This window comes from Amphibalanus amphitrite, unplaced genomic scaffold, assembly GCF_019059575.1.
Source record: "Amphibalanus amphitrite isolate SeventyFive unplaced genomic scaffold, NRLGWU_Aamphi_draft 000044F_arrow, whole genome shotgun sequence".
In the NCBI taxonomy this organism is placed as follows: domain Eukaryota; kingdom Metazoa; phylum Arthropoda; class Thecostraca; order Balanomorpha; family Balanidae; genus Amphibalanus; species Amphibalanus amphitrite.
In genome coordinates, this window is record NW_024881540.1 from 353,854 (window position 1) to 379,334 (window position 25,481).

The 25,481-nt window shown below is 45.3% G+C and overlaps 1 protein-coding gene across 1 annotated transcript; it reads left to right on the forward strand.

Annotated features, from left to right (window-relative positions):
- The first annotated feature begins 202 nt into the window (after positions 1 to 202).
- On the forward strand, positions 203 to 23,568 carry LOC122377406 (transformer-2 protein homolog alpha-like). The gene is made up of 8 exons (XM_043357409.1): positions 203 to 539; positions 12,681 to 12,772; positions 12,923 to 13,034; positions 13,233 to 13,361; positions 13,989 to 14,164; positions 14,719 to 14,981; positions 17,159 to 18,037; positions 20,145 to 23,568. The coding sequence occupies exons 1-7, from the start codon at positions 525 to 527 to the stop codon at positions 17,173 to 17,175; spliced, it is 804 nt and encodes a 267-aa protein (XP_043213344.1). The 5' UTR covers positions 203 to 524; the 3' UTR covers positions 17,176 to 18,037; positions 20,145 to 23,568.
- The last annotated feature ends 1,913 nt before the right edge of the window (positions 23,569 to 25,481 follow it).

The window sequence follows — 25,481 nt, forward strand, 5'->3', positions numbered from 1 at the left end:
GCTCTTTTTATGATGACGTCTTTTTAATGAAAAAACATTTATTCAAGGCTAGGGAGCGATTCAGAAGGATTTTCATGGTGGTAAAAGGCAAAAAGCTACCTATTTTCTTTCAAACCAATAAATGACCTTGCTTGAAAGCTACATGATACTTCAGTGAAGCACATAGCATTTACAGTTGGTGTTTCAAGGAAAAGCTTATCATTTTATTTTGAAAGAGCTGAAGGCAAAAATCAGGACAGTATAGTAATATACTTCAAAGCCTTAGAAGATGAAATAATAATCTAATTTGCCCATCGTATGGTTTGTTTTGAGAATAGTTTCTTAGCTGACGTCATTTATGAATGGAAACGTTCAAGGCCAGCTGGTACAGTGTCCCCATCTAGCGATCCGTCGCGTCCGACCGTCGCCATGCGGCGTCGGCGTCGTTGTTGAGAATTCCGCGTGCCGCCATTTTGAGTCGGTGTGGTGTGCTGTCCCGGCGTTCACGTTTTCTCTTGAAGTGCGTTTCCTAGTGAAATTTGAAGATGAGCGACCGAGAGGTTAGTTGAGATGAATATGTTCGCTTGAAGTGCCCTAATTCGTTTCTTTGTAAGTCGTCTTTAATTATACTTTGAAATACTTCGGCATTCCTGGCGCATCATTCACCGTCATCTTAATGAAGTTCTATTGTTAACCGTCCTTTCGACGAAAGAAATAAACTAACCGTTATCATATTTGATGATTGTTCTGGAATTTTGCTAGTACGGTAATGAAATAAATGTCCATTGGTTACCTATACCTGTTGGTTTGTTGGTTGGGGCTGGCGAGTAGGGTATAGGTACTCACCTATGGTGTATTATCCACTCATGTAATGCCGAAAAGAAATCAAGCAATGCTGTCAATATGTACAGTGCAGTCACTCGCCCGCAAACCATAGGCGGATGCTGTGACGTCACTCCTGATTCTTTGAAGGGGTACTCCCGTTGGTATCGGTAACCCTGGCGTCACCGGTAGCGTTTTCGTTCAAGGTTTCCTGCATTAGGCAGTATTAGGCCACCGTGCCATGCCGTAGCATGCTGTGATGTCACTGGGTAAGAGAACGTACCACGCCATCAGTATCGACTGAGACTCAGATAGACTCATAACGACTCAGGCAGACTCAAACTGACTCAGGCAGACTCAAACTGACTCAGACCGACTCAACCGACTCAAATAGATTCCGATCGACTCAGATCGACTCAGAACGACCCAAAATGACTCAGACCGACTCAACCGACTCAAATCGATTCCGATCGACTCAGACCGACTCAGAACGACTCAACCGACTCAAATAGATTCCGATCGATTACGATCGACTCAGACAGACTCAGAACGACTCAGGCAGACTCAAACCGACTCAGGCAGACTCAAACTGACTCGACCGACTCAGAACGACTCAAACTGACTCAGACCGACTCAAACTGACTCAGACCGACTCAACCGACTCAAATCGATTCCGATCGACTCAGACCGACTCAGAACCACTCAGGCGGACTCAAACCGACTCAAATCGATTCCGAGCGACTCAGGCAGACCCAGAATGACTCAGGCAGACTCAGAACAACTCAGGCAGACTCAAACCGACTGAAATCGATTCCGAGCGACTCAGACAGACTCAGAACGACTCAGGCAGACTCGAACCGACTCAGGCAGATCTCGGGCCGATTCAGATAGACTCAGGCAGACTCAAACCGACTCAGGCAGACTCAGGCAGACTCAAACCGACTCAGGCAGACTCAGACTGATTCAGATCGATTTCGAGCGACTCAGAAAGACTCAGAACGACTCAGACAGATTCAGGCGGATTCAAACCGACTCAACTGACTCAAATCGAGTCAGTTTGAGTCTGCCTGAGTCGGTTTGAGTTTGCCTGAGTCGTTCTGAGTCTGTCTGCGTCGATCGGAATCGATTTGAGACGGTTGAGTCGGTCTGAGTCAGTTTGAGTCGTTCTGAGTCGGTCTGAGTCGATCGGAATCGATTTGAGTCGGTTGAGTCGGTCTGAGTCAGTTTGAGTCGGTCTGAGTCAGTTTGAGTCGTTCTGAGTCGGTGGAGTCAGTTTGAGTCTGCCTGAGTCGGTTAGAGTCTGCCTGAGTCGTTCTGAGTCTGTCTGCGTCGATCGGAATCGATTTGAGACGGTTGAGTCGGTCTGAGTCAGTTTGAGTCGTTCTGAGTCGGTCTGAGTCGATCGGAATCGATTTGAGTCGGTTGAGTCGGTCTGAGTCAGTTTGAGTCGGTCTGAGTCAGTTTGAGTCGTTCTGAGTCGGTGGAGTCAGTTTGAGTCTGCCTGAGTCGGTTAGAGTCTGCCTGAGTCGTTCTGAGTCTGTTTGAGTCGATCGGAATCAAGTTGAGTCGGTTGAGTCGGTCCTGAGTCAGTTTGAGTCGTTCTGAGTTGGTCTGAGTCGATCGGAATCTTTTTGAGTCGGTCGAGTCGTTCTGAGTCGGTCTGAGTCGATCGGAATCGATTTGAGTCGGTTGAGTCGGTCTGAGTCAGTTTGGGTCGTTCTGAGTCGGTCTGAGTCGATCGAAATCTATTTGAGTCGGTTGAGTCGGTCTGAGTCAGTTTGAGTCTGCCTGAGTCGTTCTGAGTCTATCTGAGTCTCAGTCGATACTGATAGCGTGGTACGTTCTCTTCCCCAGTGACGTCACAACATGCTTCGGCTTGGCACGGTGCCCTAATACTGCCTAATACAGGAAACCTTAACCTTGAACGAAAACGCTACCGGTGACGCCAGGGTTACCGATACCCTCCCGTTCTCATAAATGTAAAAATGACTAACTCCACTTAGATATTTTTGATGGTACTTCACATATATTGTTCAACTTTTGTTGTAAATAGAAAGCCCAATTCATTTTCTAGTGACAAAAAGGAGCAAGTTACTAATGCTAAGACATGGATGGTTTTGAAGACATAGGCAATTTTGAAACCCCCTGCAGCAGCAGCAAACTAGTGTTAAATTTTTAGGTACTTTATTGTAAATCATCTTTCAATAAATTTTTCATTTGGTATTGGTTTATCAAAGACCTTGTTGCCTCATTTCTAGTACCTAGTTTGAAGGATTTCTTTTAAACTAAGTCTTTAAAAAAATGCTTAAAAGCAATCTTGGCAAGGTTACAGGATAACTGCACCTAAATGAGGAAGTGATTGTGATGTGGTGCCCACCCATCATTATGGTACTGAGTGTCCCTTTCAATGCAATCAAAAGTATGTTGTCCTGGCCCTGATATATCATGGCCCTGATATCAAATACCTAGGTACCTAATGTGCCTGCACATTGTTCTTGTGACGTGTTGTTCTTTTTTTTAATGGATGCTGATATCAAAATCACATTGCTTATGTGTTGCTATTTTTTAGAAGGAGTCTGTTATCAAAACTGTGAACAACATTATGCTGGTCAATCTGGCTGCAAATCGATGTATTATCACAAATCTGCTGCTGGTAGACAGATATTCACTGTATAAGAATTAAGAAGATACTGCTGTTGGCATAAGTTGAAGTTAGCCCACTCAGCTCATGCTCATTTTAGCTCTTCAGCCCATTTTAGACACACAAAAAAATGAAATGAAGTTTATAGTAAGTGGTTGTTCAGGCCTGCACAAACACTGTCACTGATGGTGGTCCAAGACCCACACACTCCATCAAAAATCAAAATAATGGTAGAAAATGGACTTTGTTGAGGATATAGTATGGTATTCACTTGGCTCTCTGCAACTTTAAAAGTTGTTAGGAAGACTTGAAAGAAGCGCAGATGACCAGAGTTGGCCTACGTTACGTTATTTTGAAGTTTTCGGTAACCCGTAGCTGTCAGTACCGTTTCGTAGCGTAATTGGGATGTTTCGGTAGCGTAGTACGGAAAATAATAGAATAACGTAGGAACTACGAAATGGATTCCGTAGCAATTACAGGTCAGCTGTATTTGTATAAGGTACATAATTTTTTTCAGTTTACTCATATCGTCACCAGACCTCCGGCCGTTTACACGGATGTGAGACGCCTGCTATATGAATACCACTGAGTCTTTCTTCCGGCCGGACCGACACCGAGGATTTCCCACTGGGGAGTCCCAGGGAATTCCCTGTCGGAACTCGGAAGTCCAGCGCATCTAGCGAGTAGCGCGTAGGCACCGCCGCACCGACGATGCTGCAAAGCCGGCGATCATTGTGCGCAGTATTTGGCTTTCTAGAGACTAACCGTTTCCACTGGGTAGTGGATGATGACATATTGCATAACGTAGTACGATAAAATAATTTGCTGCGTTAATTAACAAATACCGTAATTCAGTAACGTAGCAATATATAACGTATCGTAATTCGGTATCGTAGTTTTGGCCAAAAAAGCAAACGTAGCGTAACGTAGTGCGTAACGTAGCGTAGCGCAGGCCAACTCTGCAGATGACCACTGTAGTCCGGGCGCCCAAAAACCCCAATTCATCATCATCATCGACTTGAAAGAAGTAGAGTAGTTGAGCACCTAATAGGCTGAAGTATAGCTTATCTCGTTGCTCTTTGCTGAGTCCAACAGTAACTCCAAATTGCTTCCTAGAATGTGTGTGATACAAAACATTTGAATACCAACATGTTTGCCCACATCTTGCATTGTCAGTAGGGATGATATCTTGCATCGTCAGTAGGGATGAAAGTCTCAAATATCACAGTGAAACAGCTGTATTTCCATCTACGCTGGAACCGTCCTGTGCTTCTCCGACGGGAAAGGATCATATTTCATCAGCAGGGATTGTATTCGACAACGATCTGGATCGTAAGGTCGAGCGTAGAAATGGGACTGTGTGGCTCTGAAAGCATTACGTTCAGCAGACAGCGTTGCAGGAGCCGAAACTAAGTCCTCGCGGTGCTTTGCTGCGCCCGAACTGGTTTCAGATGAACTTTACTGAGGATAAGCTAGCTGGGATGGATGCTGAGTTTGTGTAAAATTTATTTTTGCTCCATGGGGCTACCTTGGCTTGGAGCTGCAGCCACTTTTGCAGCACGTAGGTGCAGACTTGTAAACGATTCAAAAAAATTCAATCAATTCAATCACGACTCACTTGATGAAATGACCGATTCAATTATAACTCAATCAAACAGTCTGATTTTCCAAGCGATTCAATCACGACTCATGGACCCTGTGATTCAACTCAATCACGACTCATCCCATTATCAGCGATTCAGGGAATGACTCAACTCATGATTTAACTCAACGTGATTCAATCAAGTTGTTATCTAAAATTTATACATATGTGATATCAATTTAAGTCATTTTTGGAAACTGATACCAAACAGATACCAACCAAATACACTAAGAAAATACCAAAAATCATAGAAAAGTACTAAATCTATACTGAACTCAACAAAGTTGTAGATATTCATATAAATACGGTGTAAAGATGATAATTTAAGTACAGAAAAGACAAGCTCTGTTACAAATGAAGCTACCAGAGACTTATAAAAATTCATTTATCTGCTTGGCGCTTGCAAAAGGAAACATGCAAAATTGCACAGGACACTACCACATATTATCAGCATCATCGAAAAGGAACAAAATTTGCAAATCAATTGTGATACCAAACTTAAGTAGCTGGTGATCAGCCATTCAAAAAAAAAAAAAAATATTGATTGATTACGGAGCGAGCGAAGCGAGCGGAGTCTTACGTAGAATAACGGAAATTTCTGAGTATGAGCGGCCGGCCGGCCGGCCGGCCGGCCGTGCGGACGCTTTTGCGAGGCTTATATCTCAGCAACCACTTGACCGATTTACACGCGGTAATTTTTATAGGGTAGCTTCATTCCTTCTACCAAGTATTGGACTATTCCCGATGCATTTGGGTGACCCCTTATGCACGTGCCACGTGCAAAACGAAGAGGTGTCAGTTTTGTAATTGTTGCAATATCTCGGTAACTACTTGGCCGATTGCGCTGAAAGTTGGCATGTAGGTAGGCACCCACTAGGCACTGCATATCCATGTGCCAGAGTTGGGGTGCTGCTGCACGTGCGCACGTGCAGGGGTCGTTTCCAGATCTCGAGAACGGCTCGACCGATTGCGCTCAAATTTGGTACACGGTTAGGGACCAGTTAGTAGGGTGCCGTGCACAAGTCAGTTGGGACCCGTTTTGCACGTGCGCACGTGCAGGGTGCCGCTCCCAGATCTCGAGAACGGCTGGGCCGATTGTGCTCAAATTTGGCACATCGCTAGAAACCGGTCAGTAGGGTGCCGTGCACAAGTCAGTTGGAGGTACCCTCTCGAAATTTCGCACGTGCAAGACTCACCCCCTCGCTCGCTCCGTTAGTCGCCCCAAAAGGCGCTATACTGGTACTTTATGAAGCAGTGGTAAAGCCAGTAAAGCATTACATAGGACTAGACATTTTCGGCGTGCTACAAGTTTTCTTTACTATCAAGAATACGGAATATCGACACATACGAAGTTATTCAATAGTTACATAATATAAACTGAATGCTCTCATGATAAAACTACCTCAACCATCCATATTTTCAATGACAAAACAACAATTCCAAGCCCGCCCCACGTAAAGGCCTGGCTACCAGGACGCGTTTTCTGCGTGCGTTTTTTGCTTTTGCGAGTTTGCGTGATTTGCATAATACGGTTCTAGAAAGGAACAATATTATGTTTTGTTTTTGTTATATCTTTTTTTTCGAACTACTCCGCCACCCATGATCAGGTGACCAGGAGTGCCCCCGCCCTCAAACCCAGCGACTAGCAGAACCTTACGTTAACACCAGATAAAATAAACTGATAAGTCGCGGCACTCCCTGCTAAAGTGCTAAGAAAGGAAATAAAACTAAAAAAGCAAATGAGAGAAGGGGTAGCGGGTTTAGGCGGAGACAAGAACAGAATGCGAAAGTAGCCACTGCTGAAACCAGACAGATGACTGTTCTCTACTACGATACCGAAAGCAACTTTCACTCAGAAGGGCATGCATTCATCTAGAGTAGAAAAAAACTAATCGTTCATTCACACGTCATGCAAACATACGTGGGGATTCGCTCTGGTCAAAAATTCGGCCGGTCAATGCTGAGGGCAGAAAAGCCTTTCCAGCTAAGCGAAGCTTGTTGCTGGTCAGGCTCCTTGCTCCAGCGCCAGAGTTATTCATGGTGACGATGATGAAAATAATTTCGATGAAACGTGATTTACTTGCAATTAGTGCAGTTTTGAGGCAAGTACATTTGAAATTAAGTTGCAATGAAAGGATAGCGAGAATTCAAGAGGAAATTCTCGAGAAAGCTTACATATTTTGTATGAAGTATGCTTTGACGTGTCTTTTTAGCTGAGATTTAGACATCTGATTAACCTTCGCCCTGGTGGGGGGGGGGGGGGCCATTTTGGCCCCCCCCCTGTGGTTTTTCAGCGATAACTCAGAAACCACTTGAGTTAGCGCCCTGAAACTTTGTATAGCTGTTTATTCAACATTTTTACATCATGTCCTTTTTTGGGGGGTTCGGGTCAGGTCAGGTCAGGTCACAAGGTCACCAAAACTGACACCACCTCTAAAAAAGTTCAAAGCTCTCTCAAAGGCACAGCTTTTATCCGATCGATGTAAAATTTACAGTACTTGAAGATGTCACCCAGCTCTACAAAATGGCTATCTCGGATTTTTTATAAATGTGACCTAAGGTCAGGTCAGGTCATCGCTGCTCCCCATTATAAGTCAATGGGAGAATCGAAAAGTAGTTGTTTTTCAGCTAAATCGGGCGTGATTGTTCCTATATTTCGTTATTGAAGTGTCTTGGGTCAGCAAATCACAGCCCATGTGAAACCATTTGCTTGTGACCTCGCTGAGGTCACGCTAGGTCATCTCCCTGGTCACCAGAGGTCACCAGCGGTTTTTCTGCACTTACTTGTTATTGAATAGAGATAGAGACTCCGTTCGACGTTTATCGTGTTTGTCTCGTCAATGCGGATCGAATGATATGCAGCATGACCTATTTCGGTAAGGTCATGACCTTGACCTGAGGTCAAATTTTCAAAATGACCTTTCGAGGTCAAACTATATATCATTCGACGCGTCTCGACGAGCCAAGCACGATGGTGCATGAATCGTTTCTCTATTTTCTCGTGAATGCATGCTATAGTTAAAAACATTTTCAACGAAATTTGCCAAGTTGACCTTGCATGACCTCTGTAGGCCAAACCGTTGAGCTGAGGTCAAATCTGACGAACCTTGGCGAAAGAGCTTGAAAAGAGCTATCGATTGCTTTTTTCCGCGGCTCTCTAGCTCTTCTAGTTTCCGAGCTACAGCGGAATATGTCCGGCAACACCGAAAACACTGAAATTTGACCTATGATGACCTCTAGCGACCTCAATATTGACCTTAGCGAAAAAATGACCGAAATACTTTCGAACGTACTTGTTATGGGCTTTCGTTTGCTTTTTTCTGCGTCTTCCTAGCCCTCTTCGTTTTCGAGTTAGACGGGGGGGGGGTCATTTTGGCCCCCCCCCCACCAGGGCGAAGGTGGCTCAGACCCACACCAGGGCGCGGGTTAATGGTTGTTATAGAGAATTGGGATGCAACGACATTATTCCAGACACGCGGTCCTATCCATGATGCTATTTGTGCACGATAACGTTTTGCCGAGAAGGGTTCGTGAAAATGTTGTCTATTTCTTGTTCTTATATTATCCTGATCTACTGTAGCAAACAATTGGTTAAGTTGTGATGGTAAATGTGAAGCGAATTTTCGATACATGAACATGATAAGTTGTTGTCTAGCTAGTGCGTTTACTTTAAGAACATTGAGCTTACGAAATATGGGCATAGTATGTGCAAGACGATGTTCATTTACTATAATTCGAACTGCTCGTTTTTGTAATACTTCGATTTTGTGGAGATAAGTTGGATATGTGAAACCCCAGATTAGGCAGCAATAGTTTAAGTAAGGAAGAATCAGTGAGTTGTAGAGCAAGAGTAATGACTTTTCAGGAAGAAAGTACTTCGCTCTACTCAAGATTCCAATATTTCTACTGATAATGATTGCTATGTTATCGATGTGGTATTTCCACTTCAAGGCAGGGTCAATAGTGATGCCTAGATATTTTACTTTTTCTGCTATTTCAATTTTTTCACCATGTATCATAATGTTCAAATTAATGATATTACCCATTTGGTTGTATACTTGGTAAATGGTTTTTTGTACGTTGAGTGTGAGTTTGTTTGCTTGAAGCCAAATGGATACAGCTTCAAGTTCTTTATTCATATTTTCTTGTAGTTCCTGTGTATTTTCACCAAGTCATTTATGTATATAAGGAAGAGTAAGGGGCCTAGGATAGAGCCTTGGGGCACTCCTAGCTTAATACTTTGAAAAGAGGATCTAGTACTTTTAAATTCTACACATTGTTGTCTGTTTGTGAGATATGACTTGATAAAGCGAAGAGCACGACCAGTAAATCCGTATTTACGACATTTGCTGATGAGTATGTTGTGGTTCACTGTATCAAATGCTTTTTTAAGGTCAATGAATACCGCTGAGGACATTTTCCCATTTTCCATGCTTTTTGTTATTCGTTCTTGCAGGAGTACTATAGGCATGTATGTTGATAAGGATTTTTGAAAGCCAAATTGATCCTTACATAATATGTCATTCTGTATGAGGTATGCATTGATTCTCTGGTGTACAATCTTTTCTAGAAGTTTGGAAAGATAGGGAAGGATACTAATGGGTCTATAGTTGCTAAATATATTTTTACTTCCAGATTTGTATAATGGCTTCACCACAGCCATCTTCATACTTTCAGGAAATGTTCCAGTACTCAACGATATGTTTATTAAATGAACCAATTGACTGAGTATTGCTTTATAAAAAAATTAATTATTAAATTATCATAAAAGGCTTTATTAACGTTTATATAATATACGCAAAACATGCAAGCTCGCAAAAACGCACGCAGAACACGCATAGTGTAGCCAGGCCTTTAGTACTGAAGTACGCATGCGCTAAGTGGGCAGCCATCTTTAATTTAGCAGCAGAACCATGGATAAAATACATAGTTTATATTTTTAGATTCAATTAAGCATATTTGTGCATGCGTGTAAAACAGTTTTTTATCCTGTCCAATTCATTAAAGAAAAAATATCCAACAGTAGAAATCTAAATTGGTTTGGCAATATGCATTTAGCCCAGCACTAGGTAGTTGCAGCGTATATTGACGCAACTGCGACATGAAAGCGTATTTTGCGTGGTTTGCATGTGGCAAATATTGCGAGCAGTCTGGCAAATCTCTAATCCGAATTTAGCATCGAATGCAAAACTGTTAGCGGTCCTCAAAACTAGAAGGTGAAGAACACCAAACGGATAAAGATTGTTTGTTGATCTATGATAACAATAGTTTTTGGGTGATGGTGGACGTGATGGGAAGGTGGTTGTTTTTTAACCCGCGCCCTGCTGGGGGTCCTGGATTTCCACGCCCTGCTGGGGGGGGGGGGGTGTTTGAACACCCCCCCTTCTAACTCGGCTCCTGGGCCACGTAGCGATACGCGGAAGGCGGCGTTCGAAAGGGCGTCAAAAATAATGAGGAAATCACTTCAGTCAATTTTTTGGTCAGGTCAAAGGTCAGGTCACCAGAGGTCATTGAAGGCAAAATTTCGCCGATTTCCAGGTCGAATGTCGAAAATTTCCAAGAAGCCAACGCATAACTCGGGAACCAATAGAGCTACAGCGCCGCGGAAAAGCGCATTCGATAGCCCCATTAACGCCCTTTCTGAGTAATTCTCTCAGATTTGACCTAACGTCAACGGTTTTGCCTGCAGGGGGCAAAAACTGCAAAAATAGCCGATTTTTTCGGAAACAGTTTTTCTGCAATAACTTTTGACCCAAGCCTTGTACGAGCTTACTTTTACCGGCATCGTGTTCCTCTCGTCAAGACGCATCGAATGAACTATAACTTGACCTTGAAAGGTCATCTTGAAAATTTGACCTCAGGTCAAGGTCATGACCTGACCGGGAAGGGTCATGTTGCATATCAGTCGATCCGTATCGTTGAGCTGAACACATCTATGGCGTTTTCATCGCTCTAGCATGCCTCTATCAAAAGTTATTTGCGAAAAACTGTTAGATACCATTCGTGACCTAAGATGACCTCAGGGCATAAACAGGGGTCACGGACACCATTTTCATGTCCAGTGTGTCTAAACCACTTGTAATTCAGTGTTTGGGAGTGTTTATAATGTCTTTCGTCCAAAAGAGGCGCATTTCAATTTTCTCCCATTGACTTATAACGGGGAGGTCGCAAAATTGACCTGACCTTAGGTCATCGATATCAAAATTCTGAGATAAACATTTTGTACATGCTATTGCTCTTAGCAATCGCTGAAAGTTTCAAAGCGATCGGTCACTCGGTGTGGCTATGACAGACATTGAAACTTTTTATGAGGTGAGGTCACTTCAAGTGACCTGGTGACCTGACCTTGAATGACCTTGGTCTGAAATTTTCACAACATGTGTAGAATTGATGTATAATAAGGTGTACCAAAAACGGCGGCGCTCCGCGCCGCCGTTTTTGAGATATTCGCGAAAAACCACAAGGGGGGGTGTTCAAACACCCCCCCCCCCCCCAGCAGGGCGCGGGTTAATACCTAGTAGGGTATGTATCTACTTTTGTGTAATTGGGAGCCACCACGGCAATATGTGACAGATCCATCAACGCTCATAAGCCAAGGTATTCCAATTATTTACGGTGATAGGTAAACGCTGATTCTGCTGGGAAATGTAAAGTGAGTGAGAAGACCATGGGTTAGATCAAGCAATTTATGACCCTTACCCCAAAATCAAATCAGTATAAGGTTACCAAATTATAATGTAAACATGCATTGTGTATTCATCAATATGTTTTGCTTACTCACAAATGTCCTGATGAAACAGGGTATTGAAAATATAAAGATTAACATGATATCTAAAACATGTGTGTTGAGCAATGTGCGCCTGCTTACTGCTACTGTTAACTTGATTACTATACTGATTTTAGGGCAATGGAAAGAAACATTACATTCATTTTTTCATCTACATGCACTGACATTTATGTATAATTTGTGTTTACAGTTTGATTAAAAACTTAAAACAAAATTTTTATGTTTTTTTTTTCAATAATGATAGCTGTGCGCATTTATAATACTGACAAAATACCTAAAAATTTTGCAGTGCATTGTGTGTGACTATGACGCAAATGCCACATATATTTGTACATAATATAGTACTAAATATGGTCATAACTTCAATTTTCAGCACATGGTGATTGAATCATTTTGTTAATTCAATCAACTTGAATCGATGAGTTGCCGATTCAATCACTTGCAGTTGCCATGTGTGACCGATTCAATCAGGATTCATATGGTGACAAGAGGTGACAAGAGGTGATTCAACCGACTCAATCACAGTGAGTCGGCATTTTCAAGCAATTCATGAGAATCGATTCAATCAGAGTTGAATCGCTTACAAGTCTGCGTAGGTGACGGGATGGCGGATGCTTGGCTGAGGATCACATTACTGTCTGGAAGGAGACACTGGCCGGTGGGGCTCGCAAAAACCACAGGGTGCAGCACATTTTCACCCACTAGCCAAGTGTTGTCAGAGATGTGGTATTTACTGGTGTGTTATCACATGCTCTCATCTAATTTCTTTGTTGCTGGAGAAGCCCACTTTTGATTATGTCCTTTTTCAGAGTTCACCGGAGCGAAATGTGAAGGAGGGAACACCAAACGGTTCAGCGGACTCGTACAGCCCGGAACGGCGTAACAAACGGGCTGCCTCACGGTGAGTGTATCGCCGTTACAATGTCATATTATCACATTACAATAGTGACTACTGTCACCGAAGGTGCTTCTTGTCTGTTGTGCGACAGATGATGCAGTGCCCCTAAGCTCCAACGATAATCACAATTCTGAAATGTGTGCCCGGTTTCAGGTCCAAGTCCGGCTCGCGGGAACGGGACCGGTCACGCAGCTACTCGCCGAAGCGAACCCGGCAGCGCAGCCGGTCGCCGGGCTCCAACCGACGCCGCCACCTCGGCGACAGGGTGAGTGCAGTGTCAGCGAGGGCTGGCTGGGATTGCCAGTTGTGTCAGACATACCTCAATATTTTAAACCGTGTTTCTACTTTCTTCCCATGTTTCGTGTGAACTCTGAATACTGCTGCTGAGTGCTATCATGCTACCATCAGAGTGTGGTCAGTCGCAGCTCGATGCGGTTTGACGGTGCTGGTCGGTGTGCCACAGGAAAATCCGTCTGCCACCCGCTGCCTGGGCGTATTTGGACTGAGTCTGTACACCCAGACGCGGCACCTGCGTGACGTCTTCTCCAAGTACGGCAACATCGACGAGATCACCATCGTCACCGATGCCCAGGTCAGTCAAGGCTTGCTTTCTTACTGAAGCATCTTGGATTCAACTGTGCTTAGCTATGTCATATGGCAAGGTAGTGGGAAGTGGGTTTCTGCAGTCATTTGACAGTTACTCGCGTTTTATTTAAATGCTCGTGAGCGATTTGTTTCTAAATTTGTCCATGTGAAGAGTGACACGTTGAGATGACGCTTTGTCGTGTGTTGGGAAGAATGAAGGAATGCGATTTTTTAGGTATGACCAAACGTAACGGCCTACTGAATGGGCTTTTCAAAGTTCGTTGGTCGTCAATTCATTTGATAAACGTATCACTTCTCGAACCCTTGGAGGGGTTGTGGAATTTCTGCTCGGTCATTTTTCGCCGTTGACGACCTCCGGCACAGTTCGTTCTTATCCGTGTGGCAACCGGTGCCTCACCTCAATGCGAGTATCGTCACAGCACGAAACCAAGGCTTATATATAAATGACCGCAGCTAGCCCACTCAGCACTGGGATCTTACTGGGATCTTATGTCTAAGAGTCTATGTTATTTATGTTATATCACGTAAATACATTCCTATCGTAGAAAGAACATATCCGCCCCTTACCCGCAACAAACAAATAGAAAGAACATGTCCGATATTTCGCCGACAGACGGGCCGGTCCCGTGGCTTCGCCTTCGTCTACTTTGAGAATCTGGAGGATGCCAAGCGTGCCAAGGAGGACTGCAACGGCATCGAGATCGATAACCGCAAGATCCGCGTGGACTTCTCCATCACCAAGCGGCCGCACACACCGACGCCCGGAATCTACATGGGCCGTCCCTCTCAGTAAGTCCTTATTATGGTGCTTTGTGACAGTGTTGTGTGTACACTGCACATCTCTCTCTCTCTCTCTCTCTCTCTCTCTCTCTCTCTCTCTCTCTCTCTCTCTCTCTCTCTCTCTCTCTCTCTCTCTCTCTCTCTCTCTCTCTCTCTCTCTCTCTCTCTCTCTCTCTCTCTCTCTCTCTCTCTCGCTCTCGCTCTCGCTCTCGCTCTCGCTCTCGCTCTCGCTCTCGCTCTCGCTCTCGCTCTCGCTCTTGCTCTCGCTCTCGCTCTCTCCCCTCCCTCACTTTTTATTTTTCAAAATTTTGGGTGGAAGATCACACCTAAAGGAAAATATTTTTATCCCAAAAATCAGAAATGGTATCATTTTTCATCTTTGAAAAAAGTTTTCAACGAATAGGCTACATAATACAGTTCATGCATCTAATCCACATCCTTTTCTTATAGATCCTGTCAAGATCCTGACATGAAATCCTGCTTTATTAGTTGGCGTAAAAAAAAAAACTGTTCACTTGCGAAGTGTAAGTGTACTCTGTTCTAACGGTTGTTGACTGGGCCAGGTTCTCCCGTCGCTCCCGGGGCCGTCGCGGCTACGGTGGCTACGGCGGTGGCCACGGCGGCTACGACCGCTACGACGACCGGCGCGACTACGATCGGCGCGGCGGCTACGACCGGCGTGACGACTACTACCGGGACGACTATCGGCGCGACGACTACCGGCGGGACGACTACCGGCGTTCGCCGTCGCCCTACTACGGAGGCGGCCGGCGCTACCGCCGCTCGCGCAGCCGCTCCTACTCGCCACGCCGTGAATATGACGGAGGTGAGAACTGAGCACAGGCAGTTAACTCTGCTACCTCTGACAAATTATAAAGGTGGCGTCTTGGTATCGTTGAAGCGTGCACAATCGCTTGCATAACAAGGTGAGTACGTGCCAAAGAATGATTTTATATTAAGACTTGCCAGCCGTTGCTAGCGATGACAGTTAGCTATTGAAGTCAAATTTTTGTTTAAATTACCTATTTAAGTTTTGCTACTTATCCCCTGCCCCTAAAATGCTACATTCTGCCCTTACCCCGATCATATAAGTCTCGAGATATGAGAAGCATTTTTGCAGTAATTGATCGCATTCCTTTCATCTCTTGGAAAAAGTACGAATCATGTTAGCTGAGTCCATAATTACGGCGAGTTGTCTAAAATCGTTAGGCAACTCCTATCAAGAACCCTATGTATGCTGTTCGAACTATTATCTCCTTCATCTGCTTCCGTCCGTGTCTGTGCGCTATGTGTTTCGTGTCGGTTGAAGGTTTGCATGCTCGGGGAGGTGGGCAACTCGTTTTTACCGTAGGCTTTACAGTTTTCGTCCCTTCTCAGTGGTGGAATAGCAAACGCCTCCGTCGTGCTATTTCTTTTGTGTGCTGATTTTTTTCCTTTTGACGTTTGCTATTTTCCGTGTATCTGAAGAAGCCAAAGTAAAAGTTAATTGAAGATCAATTTGTTACGAAGACTGATTAATTTTCTCTCCATTAAATGTTATTGTAGTTAACCCGCGCCCGGCTGGGGGTCCTGGATTTCCACGCCCTGCTGGGGGGGGGGGGGATGGTGTTTGAACACCCCCCCCCCCTTCTAACTCGGCTCCTGGGCCACGTAGCGATACGCGGAAGGCGGCGTTCGAAAGAGCGTCAAAAATAATGACGAAATCACTTCGGTCAATTTTTTGGTCAGGTCAAAGGTCAGGTCACCAGAGGTCATTGAAGGCAAAATTTCGCCGATTTCCAGGTCGAATGTCGACAATTTCCAAGAAGCCCACGCATAACTCGGGAACCAATAGAGCTACAGCGCCGCGGAAAAGCGCAATCGATAGCCCTATTAACGCCCTTTCTGAGTAATCGTCTCAGATTTGACCTAACGTCAACGGTTTTGCCTGCAGGGGGCAAAAACTGCAAAAATAACCGATTTTTTTCGGAAACAGTTTTTCTGCAATAACTTTTGACCCGAACCTTGTACGAGCTTACTGTTACCGGCATCGTGTTCCTCTCGTCAAGACGCATCGAATGAACTATAACTTGACCTTGAAAGGTCAACTTGAAAATTTGACCTCAGGTCAAGGTCATGACCTGACCGGAAAGGGTCATGTTGCATATCAGTCGATCCGTATCGTCGAGCTGAACACATCTAAGGCGTTTTCATCGCTCTAGCATGCCTCTATCAAAAGTTATTTGCGAAAAACTGTTAGATACCATTCGTGACCTAAGATGACCTCAGGGCATAAACAGGGGTCACGGACACCATTTTCATGTTCAGTGTGTCTAAACCACTTGTAATTCAGTGTTTGGGAGTGTTTATAATGTCTTTCGTCCAAAAGAGGCGCATTTCAACTTTCTCCCATTGACCTATAATGGGGAGGTCGCAAAATTGACCTGACCTTAGGTCATCGATATCAAAATTCTGAGATATACATTTTGTACATGCTATTGCTCTTAGCAATCGCTGAAAGTTTCAAAGCGATCGGTCACTCGGTGTAGCTATGACAGACATTGAAACTTTTTATGAGGTGAGGTCACTTCAAGTGACCTGGTGACCTGACCTTGAATGACCTTGGTCTGAAATTTTCACAACATGTGTAGAATTGATGTATGATAAGGTGTACCAAAAACGGCGGCGCGGAGCGCCGCCGTTTTTGAGATATTCGCGAAAAACCACAAGGGGGGGGTGTTCAAACACCCCTCCCCCCCAGCAGGGCGCGGGTTAAGGGAGGAAGGGGTTTGGCTGTGTGTACAGTGCCGAAAATATTCGGTGCATTTGTTACTGAGTGACACGGACAGCGCAGCACACCATTGGCTGATTGTTTCGGCTGGCTGGCGGTGTCCTGGGCCCGTCGGCGGCGGGCTCTCGGTCACTGTGTCTGTGCCGCTGCTGGAGGCGGTGGTGGTGGGACGCCGCGGCCGGTCCGCTGCGGTCCGGCCGGCCTGACCGGTGCTGTCCTCTCTCGTCTTCCAGGTCGGTACAGGTACTGAGCGCGGCGCGGCCAGCCAGCGGCGGCCGCTGACGGCGGCGCCCTCTCTCCCGCGCGCCACCCTCCCCTCGCACACACACACATGCATACCTACCGGCTTCTCCTCCGTTCCGGCCTCTCCCGAAGATCCTCCTGTCCACATACTGTGTGTGTGCCTGCGTGTCCGGCTCACTGGGGCGAGTCTGCAGCGCTCTGCAGTCTGTGGGGTGCACTGCACAGTCCGGTCGCCGGTGTGTCTGGCTGTATGAATGGTCTTATTGACTGACTGTGTGGGAGCGAGCGTCTGGCTGAGTGAGTGCGTGTGTGAGTGTGCTGCGGCCGGACCGGTGGCCTGGGACGGGGGCGCGGCCGTCGCCCGTGGGCGGCCGCATCACTGTGTTGTGTCGTGCTGTGGGTATGAGAGTGCTCATTGGTTTTCGGTCTGCCGGGCCTGGACGGCGGCGGACGTTCATTTGGTTTGCGCGTGCACTGGGCGTCGGTGGCTGGTCGGGGCCGGCACCTGGTCATCCCACCGGCACCGGCCACCGACGCTCGGTCCGCGCAGTTCATCATGTTCAGGCGTTACAATAAAGGCCTTTTTAGATTGGCACTAATACCAGTTCTGTTCTTTTTAAGATGGAAATCGACGAGTCCTTAAACGGAAGTTAGAAGTAACTCGACCGGGTTGAAAAACCAAGTGTGCGCGGTTCGGATGGCATCAGAAACTCAGAAACTCAGAACATTCAGACATCACAAGAAGATGTAAAAATAAGAATCAAGGTCATCGACCTGAAGCCACTAGAAGGCCAAGACCGAAACACTCGAAGCTACGGCCAAGTCACTGAACACGGTTACCAAGCTGGGGAACAAGCAAAACCCTATCCGTAAGTCCCAATATGTCCCATCATTGAGGTTAAGATTATGAGCTTGGTAATCATTTGATCCTCCTGCCTCGCTGTCATGCAATGGCTTTCGTTCATTCAAACCGCGCATCTAGGTCTCCTAGTATTCCTTTGCCTGTAAGGGGTGGGATGTTTGCACAATTGTACTTCAATGATGCTCCTATATAGGTTTCTAGGTACTTTTGTAGTGGCTGACGGCCTTTTACCTGGGGCTAAATTCTACCTAATTCCACCTTTCATACCGGCTGCCCTCGTCTCACTGCCGTACTATAATAGGCATTGTTTTCAACAAAGCCGATAATAGCTTGGAAGTTAATGTTATCAGACGATCGGAAATCATTACGTAGACATGCGCGATGCTCCACACTTCCTAAATCTCATTTGGGTCTATCGCGAAGTAAACTCAATCTAGTGCATCAACAAAAGTAAAAGTTTGTATTTTGGCTATGCACAAATTGTTGTCTCTAATTGCTGTCAAAACTTGTGGAAAACGTAGTCAATGATGGACCTAATTTTAGCTTTGAGGCCTATCACGTCTTCGCTTTATAATTTCCGAGTGACTGATGACAAAACTGATCCGAGATATTATCGGCTTAGTGGACAAAAGTGAAGATCTGCCACGCAGTGAGAAGTGGCCTGTACATGTCAGGTGCCCTGGGGTGGGTAAGTTGATTAGCAGCGGGCTGATACTTGTGCGCTCCTTACGAGTTACGATCCCTCTTTAGGGTATTTCAAAGACCCTTACCCCAGCGAGCTGGGAACATGAGTTACGGTGTAGGTTTTAGGTGGTACAATAGGATTGTTACATCTTATATGCAATCATAGTAGTATTTTAACGTAAAATCAGCAGGTGATATAATAGTTTTTGCTTATGTTGACCGTGTGACATCATGAAGGGGTTAGGTTCAATTTATTACTCCAGAAGATATAACATTGATGGGAGAAAGGTACTGAAAGTTGCGTGCTGCTATCTTTGAGCGTTCGGAGGCTATCGCAATTATTCGTCGTGGAGGGAGGGGAACGCTCACGGCCCGGGGAATTTAAAGCGTAAAATATTAAAATCACCCAGAATCACTACAGGGTGATTTTACGACTGAAACCCTCGTAAAATCACCCCACCCAAATCATTAAATACCTCCGCCAGCACAAATGCTCATCAGTTCAGCATTGTTAGACATGTTTATGAAGTTTGATGGTCAAGGGTAGCGAATCAAAGATGATAATTAACAAACGATTTAAATAGATAAAAAATTTAGATTTTAGTCATTTTATTTGCAACTCCTGACCATCAGATCTCATATGATCATAAGTCTAGCACGAAATATCTCTACACCATCGGACAGCTACGCAGACTCGCAAGCAAATTATTTACCCCAGTGGTGCATAAGCTCAGGTAAGTACTGTCAGCAATCGTACCGCCCTGAACACATTTCTGCCCATGAGAAAACCTGCCCTGGGGACACATTTTTCGAATTTCCTTTTTCAAATAAGTGGTCAAGTATTTAAGATGTTTCTCGTACAGATCAGAGGCCAGCTTCACCAACAGCAGTCACCGACTGCGGTGATTTCTATTCGGCGACGAGTTTCACAAGCCACGCGAACAAGAAAAATAGCCGCCGGTGTGTTAAAATATCAGCTGGCCTAACTCATAATTTTCACGTCCGCGGTACTTATGTGGCGTGATTGGTGATACTTATGCGGAACTTTCAGGCCTAAATTAATCGCAGCCGATGATTCACTGGATTCTACCCTGAATGGAAATATTGCTATATGAACCTCGAACTACTTTTTTCCGAGACATAGTAGAAAGTTGATTCATTTTATCATCATGTTACCCGTGTCCCCGGTGTACCGCATTAAATAGTAATGTAATTTTGCCCCCCCCCCCACACCCCATTAACAAGGGTCTATTTTCTTCACTCCAAAGTAGTCGGCACCAGACACCTCAACTTTGTAAGTGGCGGAAGGCTGGGCATTAGACGTTTCAAAAACAACACCACACTCGCCGAACAGGGTTACCACACTTGTCGTCACTCGACACTTGCCGAAATTTGGCTGGTTTTCCCAATGCCACATCTGACCTCCCTAGCTCGCCTGCGCCGCCGGCGGTGGACAGCAGCGGCGGCTTGGCGACACATCCTCCGGACTCGACCTTCACCAACAGAACCAAGCGGCCACCCTGAAAAGGTACGTACCGGGGACGGGGGGCACCGACGTCCCGTGAACGAAGGAATCGACGTTAGTGAATGTGATATCCGTCTGTAAACGGAGGGAGGGAGGGGACAATCGAATCCCTCTATGAAGTCACTGATTTGTACTGGAACGCAATGGGGATCTGACAATGGATCGTCAGTAAATTTGATGCAACGTGTGTCTGTATGTGGTGTGTACTAGTGATGTCAATCGGTTACCGAAAATTTCGGTTACCGAAAAGATATGCTGGCCGATTCGGTAATCGGTCGGTCAGGCCCCCAAAAAATCGGACACTTTCGGTCACCCTGCCAGTAAAACCATTTTCAAAAAGAGAAAGTATTCCATTTTTGCCTAGTTAAAATGAAATTTATTGGGATGTTAATGATGAGTTGCAAAATTTCCCCCAAAAGCTACAAAAGATGCCACATTTTGGCAACTTCAAATCAGTACCCATCCCACCCAGCAGGCAGCAGCCACCCATTGTGCAACCACAACTACAAGCAGGCTGATTTTGACTCAGTTGGCCCCACAAGTACACACAATTTTGAAACTCAATTCCAGTCTAACTGTTAAGATATCACCTGTAATCAAAGAAGTATTGCCTACAAAAATCATTATACCTACAGTCATCAAAAATGCAAGGACAAAAAGAACTTGAATTACTGAAATGTGTTTCTGAAGACTGGACAGTTAGCACTAAGCACTTAGCAGTGATCACATTTACATTTCACAGGTGTTCTACTATTCCACATTCTCCTTAAATATTGCAGGTACCAACCAAATGTTTGAAATCTAGATGACCAAAGCATAAATACATGGGAATCTTGATAAAAACTACAGAGGGCCACGTCCGCTTTCTGGAATCTTCCACATCATCTCCAAACACAAGGGATTTCGAAACAGATGCGCCATAACAGAGACTTTAAACCAGCTGATTAAGTTTCTGCAAAAAAGGTTTTGGATTGTTACATGCTGCCTCGTGAATGATTTTATTGATGTAAATGGTCCAACACGATATTGAATTCTAATGAAATCAACATTGTAAGTGTAATTCACTGCAAGAAAATAATTTCACTTCAATAATTCAACCAAAAGGGCATATAAATAAATATTACGTCATCGTCTTGCATTCTTTAGTTAGGGAAGGGAAGACAGAATCTTAAAAGTCAATCCTTGGTTCTACTTGGGTTCTACTATTTTGCGCCACTTTGTAGTAATTTTGTCTGCATATTGTGTTTCCTTATAAAGATAAGACAAAGTGCCAGTCAGTAGCGGCGGAACACCTTCAATCAAAGGGGGGCACTGCCTACTTTTGGTCCCATATTTTCCATGCAACACCCATAGGGCTAATGTTAAAATGCCAAAATCAAAGGAGGGCACGGTGCCCCGGTGCCCTCCCCCACCCCGTTCCGCTGCCTATGGTGCCAGTTTAATGAATTTTCATTTCATTTTTTGGACGAAATTCAGGCTCAGAGCTACCTACCTAATACCTGCCTTTTCAGCTGGATTTTCAGTGTTAAATTCTTCGTAGAGTATCTCAGACCTCATCTCAAGACTCAAGGCCGGTTTCCAAGCAGTGTTGATGTTGATGTGTTTTGTGGTGTTTTGATTCTGCCTTTTCTCCTAGGGAATGTTGTCATGAGCATACCTATTACCAACCATTAGACTTACTAATTGATCGTGCTTTCGCAACATGAATGAGTATTCTTCCTTACATAGACCACAGCAGATTCTTGACAATTCTAATTAACCAAATCTGTGAAATGCTGAGGTCCATGTGTAATGTGTATTGTGCTCCTAGTCTACCCTTAGCAATGTAACTTCTACCACAAAATGTATTTTGCAGTGGTTAGGAATTAACTGATTTGGACTGAAATGCCATTTCCCATTATTTTCCATCAGAATTTACCAATTATTTTAATTTTGGGGTAGAGTAATAGCAAATAGAATTTCGGTCAAATTTCGGTCAAATTTTGGCTTGGGATGTTATCGGTCGGTCGGTGTGTTCAGTGTGTCTAAACCACTTGTAATTCAGTGTTTGGGAGTGTTTATAATGTCTTTCGTCCAAAAGAGGCGCATTTCAACTTTCTCCCATTGACCTATAATGGGGAGGTCGCAAAATTGACCTGACCTTAGGTCATCGATATCAAAATTCTGAGATATACATTTTGTACATGCTATTGCTCTTAGCAATCGCTGAAAGTTTCAAAGCGATCGGTCACTCGGTGTAGCTATGACAGACATTGAAACTTTTTATGAGGTGAGGTCACTTCAAGTGACCTGGTGACCTGACCTTGAATGACCTTGGTCTGAAATTTTCACAACATGTGTAGAATTGATGTATGATAAGGTGTACCAAAAACGGCGGCGCGGAGCGCCGCCGTTTTTGAGATATTCGCGAAAAACCACAAGGGGGGGGTGTTCAAACACCCCTCCCCCCCAGCAGGGCGCGGGTTAAGGGAGGAAGGGGTTTGGCTGTGTGTACAGTGCCGAAAATATTCGGTGCATTTGTTACTGAGTGACACGGACAGCGCAGCACACCATTGGCTGATTGTTTCGGCTGGCTGGCGGTGTCCTGGGCCCGTCGGCGGCGGGCTCTCGGTCACTGTGTCTGTGCCGCTGCTGGAGGCGGTGGTGGTGGGACGCCGCGGCCGGTCCGCTGCGGTCCGGCCGGCCTGACCGGTGCTGTCCTCTCTCGTCTTCCAGGTCGGTACAGGTACTGAGCGCGGCGCGGCCAGCCAGCGGCGGCCGCTGACGGCGGCGCCCTCTCTCCCGCGCGCCACCCTCCCCTCGCACACACACACATGCATACCTACCGGCTTCTCCTCCGTTCCGGCCTCTCCCGAAGATCCTCCTGTCCACATACTGTGTGTGTGCCTGCGTGTCCGGCTCACTGGGGCGAGTCTGCAGCGCTCTGCAGTCTGTGGGGTGCACTGCACAGTCCGGTCGCCGGTGTGTCTGGCTGTATGAATGGTCTTATTGACTGACTGTGTGGGAGCGAGCGTCTGGCTGAGTGAGTGCGTGTGTGAGTGTGCTGCGGCCGGACCGGTGGCCTGGGACGGGGGCGCGGCCGTCGCCCGTGGGCGGCCGCATCACTGTGTTGTGTCGTGCTGTGGGTATGAGAGTGCTCATTGGTTTTCGGTCTGCCGGGCCTGGACGGCGGCGGACGTTCATTTGGTTTGCGCGTGCACTGGGCGTCGGTGGCTGGTCGGGGCCGGCACCTGGTCATCCCACCGGCACCGGCCACCGACGCTCGGTCCGCGCAGTTCATCATGTTCAGGCGTTACAATAAAGGCCTTTTTAGATTGGCACTAATACCAGTTCTGTTCTTTTTAAGATGGAAATCGACGAGTCCTTAAACGGAAGTTAGAAGTAACTCGACCGGGTTGAAAAACCAAGTGTGCGCGGTTCGGATGGCATCAGAAACTCAGAAACTCAGAACATTCAGACATCACAAGAAGATGTAAAAATAAGAATCAAGGTCATCGACCTGAAGCCACTAGAAGGCCAAGACCGAAACACTCGAAGCTACGGCCAAGTCACTGAACACGGTTACCAAGCTGGGGAACAAGCAAAACCCTATCCGTAAGTCCCAATATGTCCCATCATTGAGGTTAAGATTATGAGCTTGGTAATCATTTGATCCTCCTGCCTCGCTGTCATGCAATGGCTTTCGTTCATTCAAACCGCGCATCTAGGTCTCCTAGTATTCCTTTGCCTGTAAGGGGTGGGATGTTTGCACAATTGTACTTCAATGATGCTCCTATATAGGTTTCTAGGTACTTTTGTAGTGGCTGACGGCCTTTTACCTGGGGCTAAATTCTACCTAATTCCACCTTTCATACCGGCTGCCCTCGTCTCACTGCCGTACTATAATAGGCATTGTTTTCAACAAAGCCGATAATAGCTTGGAAGTTAATGTTATCAGACGATCGGAAATCATTACGTAGACATGCGCGATGCTCCACACTTCCTAAATCTCATTTGGGTCTATCGCGAAGTAAACTCAATCTAGTGCATCAACAAAAGTAAAAGTTTGTATTTTGGCTATGCACAAATTGTTGTCTCTAATTGCTGTCAAAACTTGTGGAAAACGTAGTCAATGATGGACCTAATTTTAGCTTTGAGGCCTATCACGTCTTCGCTTTATAATTTCCGAGTGACTGATGACAAAACTGATCCGAGATATTATCGGCTTAGTGGACAAAAGTGAAGATCTGCCACGCAGTGAGAAGTGGCCTGTACATGTCAGGTGCCCTGGGGTGGGTAAGTTGATTAGCAGCGGGCTGATACTTGTGCGCTCCTTACGAGTTACGATCCCTCTTTAGGGTATTTCAAAGACCCTTACCCCAGCGAGCTGGGAACATGAGTTACGGTGTAGGTTTTAGGTGGTACAATAGGATTGTTACATCTTATATGCAATCATAGTAGTATTTTAACGTAAAATCAGCAGGTGATATAATAGTTTTTGCTTATGTTGACCGTGTGACATCATGAAGGGGTTAGGTTCAATTTATTACTCCAGAAGATATAACATTGATGGGAGAAAGGTACTGAAAGTTGCGTGCTGCTATCTTTGAGCGTTCGGAGGCTATCGCAATTATTCGTCGTGGAGGGAGGGGAACGCTCACGGCCCGGGGAATTTAAAGCGTAAAATATTAAAATCACCCAGAATCACTACAGGGTGATTTTACGACTGAAACCCTCGTAAAATCACCCCACCCAAATCATTAAATACCTCCGCCAGCACAAATGCTCATCAGTTCAGCATTGTTAGACATGTTTATGAAGTTTGATGGTCAAGGGTAGCGAATCAAAGATGATAATTAACAAACGATTTAAATAGATAAAAAATTTAGATTTTAGTCATTTTATTTGCAACTCCTGACCATCAGATCTCATATGATCATAAGTCTAGCACGAAATATCTCTACACCATCGGACAGCTACGCAGACTCGCAAGCAAATTATTTACCCCAGTGGTGCATAAGCTCAGGTAAGTACTGTCAGCAATCGTACCGCCCTGAACACATTTCTGCCCATGAGAAAACCTGCCCTGGGGACACATTTTTCGAATTTCCTTTTTCAAATAAGTGGTCAAGTATTTAAGATGTTTCTCGTACAGATCAGAGGCCAGCTTCACCAACAGCAGTCACCGACTGCGGTGATTTCTATTCGGCGACGAGTTTCACAAGCCACGCGAACAAGAAAAATAGCCGCCGGTGTGTTAAAA

What these genes read in the sequence shown, in the direction of transcription:
- LOC122377406 (XM_043357409.1), top strand. An exon ending in AACAAACGGGCTGCCTCACG is followed by an intron (nt 12,773 to 12,922) that starts GTGAGTGTATCG and finishes GCCCGGTTTCAG; the next exon opens with GTCCAAGTCCGGCTCGCGGG. An exon ending in GCCGCCACCTCGGCGACAGG is followed by an intron (nt 13,035 to 13,232) that starts GTGAGTGCAGTG and finishes GGTGTGCCACAG; the next exon opens with GAAAATCCGTCTGCCACCCG.